We start from the raw sequence: 3,998 nt of genomic DNA, 5'->3' as shown, positions 1-3,998 counted from the left end.
ACAACCTTGATCATCCTATTTTACCTTGTCAAACTCTCAAATTCAGGTCAAGAAAATGAAATAACCTCATGTAAAGTATATCAAAATAAATTATTAAGCATAATTTTCATCCAACTAGTTGTTGAAGAATGAAATTAAAAAAAAAATTCAATAAAAAAATGATATAATAAAATGACCCGAGTCAATCTAGGTCAACTCGTAAAACTCATAATTCGGGTCATGAGATTAAAATAACCTAGTAGAAAGTAAACTGGAACAAATCATGAAGTCTAATTCGTAATCATTCTAATGTCGAAATATAAAATTAAAAAAAAATACAAATTAAAAAAGAAAGAGAAACCACGAGTTAATTAGGTTAACCTGTTAACCCGTAATATGAGCTATAGGATTGAAATAACAATATAAAAAACAAACCGTAACAAATTATGAAGCTTAATTTTAAATATATGAAATGCTAAAGGATAAATTATAAATTATAAATACTTTTTTTAATAAGTCAAAAATAGATAAAAAACTGCATATGAGGTGATAGTTTTTGTTAATTACTTAAATAATCATGGTAAAGAAACAGCTCATATTACTGCTCTAATGACATATTAGCACGATGATATTTCGATGTTCAAGGCCGACAGGTGAGTATAATATGTGTATGCGAAGCTGATTTCCTGGACAGTATAATCAAGAAAAAATAGCATGGCTATGAGCATGAAAGGCAACATATATAATAGGTGATCCAATAATAAAAAATTTAGGATTAAAAAATTTATTTTTCTTATAATTTCAGGTTTGAATTTTATAGTTGCTTACATGATTGCTACTGAAGGCTTATATGATTATTAATTTTAAGACCCATAAAATTAATTGAGGTACGCACAAACTGGTCCAGACAATCACGTTAATAAAAAAAATCCATTCTAATATATACATACACCTTAAAAAGGAATTGAAATTGAATTAAATATATATATATATATATATATATATATATATATATATATATATATATATTCTACCCCTTTTACTGTTTGTTTTTCAAAGAAATAATCAATAAAGATATTTTAGAGTCTTTTCGGATGTACAGACAGGAGCTATTTTGTACATGAGAAGCAAAACAAATTAGTAAATAATTAAAAGATAAAAAGGCATTGAAGTATTTTAAGGTAATTGCTTAATATATTCTTAATCATGTTAATTTAATCATTGATTAAAAAAAAATATATTTTTTTAATTTTTAACATGTCATCTTGTTTATTTTCATAATCTAAATTAACAAAACGTCATATGACTTGCACATGATCATCTGAGATGATGCTAAACCTGATCCATATTCTAAGAAGCCAAGTAACTCTGTTGCTCTTTAATTTTAAAATCTATCCCGTGCATATCCACACTTTTTTTATTTTAAAAGTTATTTTTTATAAATTAAAAAACATTAATTGGCCTGTACATGATTTATGCTGATGCTAAAAGTACTTTATACTCTAAAAAGCTAGCTCTAATGTTTTCTATTTTAAGCTCTATCTCCTATAAATCCCTACATACGAATTAAATTTAAAAAATAAATTAAAATATTTGTCGTTGATTTTTAAAATGTTTTTATTTATTTATTTTTAATATTAATTTCTGCAAAAAAAAATAATAATAACAAAGGAAAAAGGAAAAAAACAGCAATCCAATATAAATTCTGCAAAAATCACGCAACACAAAGGTAAAAATAACAGGAGGGTGAAAATTTTTTTTTCCCTGTTCTTCTCAATTTTTCCTCTCAGATGACATCCTCCCTTCCCACTTGCTTGAACATCTGTCCATTGTTTATATGTTAGCCATAAGATCACACCTCGAAGGCCCCTTTCAGCTTCTATAGTCCCAGCAAATTCAAACTTAAGAGTCTTTACTAATGGAACTCCAACTCCAAAAACACAGAAAAACTACAAATTAAGAACAAAACGCTAAGAAAACAAAGTTAGAAGGCCAAGCTGCCTGTGCCTTCTTCCTTCTGCTAATATGGACGGAGCGTACGGTCTGCACTCGACGGTGGCGGGCTACTCAGACAAGGCGTTGATGTCGCCGGAGGATTTGATTTTACAATCGGAGTACCAGAGCTTGCTGTCTTCAGAAACTCTTCGGCTGCGGATTCCGATTCTTGGATCCGAAGAGTTGCTTTCAGAGGCGGCTTCGATCAGAACAGAAGAAGATATGTCCGCTTTGATCAAAGCCAAAATTGCCTCGCATCCTTGCTATCCTCGTTTACTCGAGGCTTATATCGATTGCCAGAAGGTGATCATCCAACTAGCACTGAAAGCATAGCATTAGCAGCAGTTGAATTGATAACAGTTTTACTCCTATTATATACATGGAAGCTACAAGACCTAGCTACTAGCTAGGCAAAGAAAAAGTTGTAGAGTGCTAATCTATATATAAATTGCTATTTAAGGGCTAGTAGTATTTCTTGATGACTTTTTTGGGACTTTGAGAATTGTATATTAGCTCATGAATCGCATATAGAGCTTTAGAGGATTTGTTTTGTTTTGGCAGGTAGGGGCGCCTCCGGGGATAGCGTGTTTCTTGGATGAAATCCGGCGAGAAAACGACCTTTTCAAGCAAGGCGCTGTCTCCACGTACTGGGGAGCTGATCCCGAGCTAGACGAGTTCATGGTCCCCTCCCCCACCCTTCTCTCTCTCTCTCTCTCTCTCTCTCTCTCTCTCTCTATATATATATATATATATATATATATATATATATATATATTTATATATATTTTTTTATGGGGTTTGGGTTTTTCTCATCTGCCTTGTGTTTCTTTGTAGGAAACCTACTGTGATTTGTTGGTGAAGTATAAATCTGATCTTGAAAGGCCTTTCGATGAAGCAACAACCTTCTTGAACAAGATTGAAATGCAGCTTCGTAATCTCTGCACCGGTGCCTCCTTCAGAAGCCTCTCTGGTCAGTCTCTTTCTCCTTCTATGGAAGATCCTTTGACTTTTGTGCTATACTTGTGTAGTCTTCTCTGTTATTGCATTATTAGTGCAAATTACAATCTTATCATCATTATCAATGCGTCTCAAGTGCAGATTCGTGTGTTTTTACTCATGGTGTTAATAATACATGAAACCCACGAGTTTGGCCATGCTTTCCTAGTCCTACCTAGTTACTGACATTTTTCGTTTTTTCTTTTTCTTTATTATCTGCAAAAACTCCTTTATCGATAAGAGAACAATCGAAGAATACGGGTACAGCGATAACATCACAAACAAACAAAACAAACAACAAAAACCCTAGCTAGCTAGACACTTGTGCCTTGTCTTACATTAGCAACAACTGGTGCTCATTTAAGTAAATATAGTACACGCTTCCTTCTTGAATTAATAACCTGAAATACTTAATCTCTTGTGGTAATTTGGGTTTGTTATGATCTTATGTCATATTTCTCGTCCTTGTTTTGTAAATGATGGAGTAAGAAGGTTAATGGTTCTGCAGTGATGGACTTTGCAACAGTCTTCGAACCTTTTCCCTTTTCAGTTCATCGTTGCATGAGCTTGATTTTACTTGCGTTTTCCCACTCATCCTTTCTGTTGCGAGTCCTTCCTTTTAATCTCTTTTTCTCGCTTTCATCTTCTTTCCACCCCTTGTCGGTGTCAGGAAAAATGAGGCTTCAAAGTAGAACCCTTTGTTTTAGAGATTCTGGATTTGACATTTCAGAGCTCAGGGATTAAATAGTAGTCCGATAGTATTTGTACAGTGGCGGGTGCCTTTCCAACTAAAAGACCATTGATTATGGAGAACCAATTAGTTAATGCTTCTTGGTAGAAGCACAAGTCCTAATTTGACCAGCCAATTCACCGTTTGAGATTTTATCAAAGTAAATGAAAGTTGCCATTCTACATCTCTTGCACTCTTATTGTATGCGGCATGCCGTTAATTTTTTTTTTAAACATTATTTGATGACTTGATGTGATTAGTTTAATATAGTTTAGTTTAACTAGTATGGCGTCGTTGC

At 33.0% G+C, this 3,998-nt stretch overlaps 1 protein-coding gene across 1 annotated transcript; it reads left to right on the top strand.

Annotated features, from left to right (window-relative positions):
- The first annotated feature begins 1,713 nt into the window (after window positions 1-1,713).
- LOC133696982 (homeobox protein knotted-1-like 6) lies at window positions 1,714-3,171 on the top strand. Its single transcript, XM_062119288.1, has 3 exons — window positions 1,714-2,277; window positions 2,536-2,655; window positions 2,809-3,171. Exons 1-3 carry the CDS (start codon window positions 2,005-2,007, stop codon window positions 3,154-3,156), a joined length of 741 nt encoding a protein of 246 aa, XP_061975272.1. The 5' UTR covers window positions 1,714-2,004; the 3' UTR covers window positions 3,157-3,171.
- The last annotated feature ends 827 nt before the right edge of the window (window positions 3,172-3,998 follow it).

Source organism: Populus nigra, chromosome 6 (assembly GCF_951802175.1).
Source record: "Populus nigra chromosome 6, ddPopNigr1.1, whole genome shotgun sequence".
Taxonomy (NCBI): Eukaryota; Viridiplantae; Streptophyta; class Magnoliopsida; order Malpighiales; family Salicaceae; genus Populus; species Populus nigra.
This window is presented reverse-complemented; position numbering and strand designations above follow the sequence as displayed.

What these genes read in the sequence shown, in the direction of transcription:
- LOC133696982 (XM_062119288.1), top strand. Translation starts at nt 2,005, where the DNA reads ATGGACGGAGCGTACGGTCTGCACTCGACGGTGGCGGGCTACTCAGAC. An exon ending in CTTATATCGATTGCCAGAAG is followed by an intron (nt 2,278 to 2,535) that starts GTGATCATCCAA and finishes TTGTTTTGGCAG; the next exon opens with GTAGGGGCGCCTCCGGGGAT. An exon ending in CCGAGCTAGACGAGTTCATG is followed by an intron (nt 2,656 to 2,808) that starts GTCCCCTCCCCC and finishes GTTTCTTTGTAG; the next exon opens with GAAACCTACTGTGATTTGTT.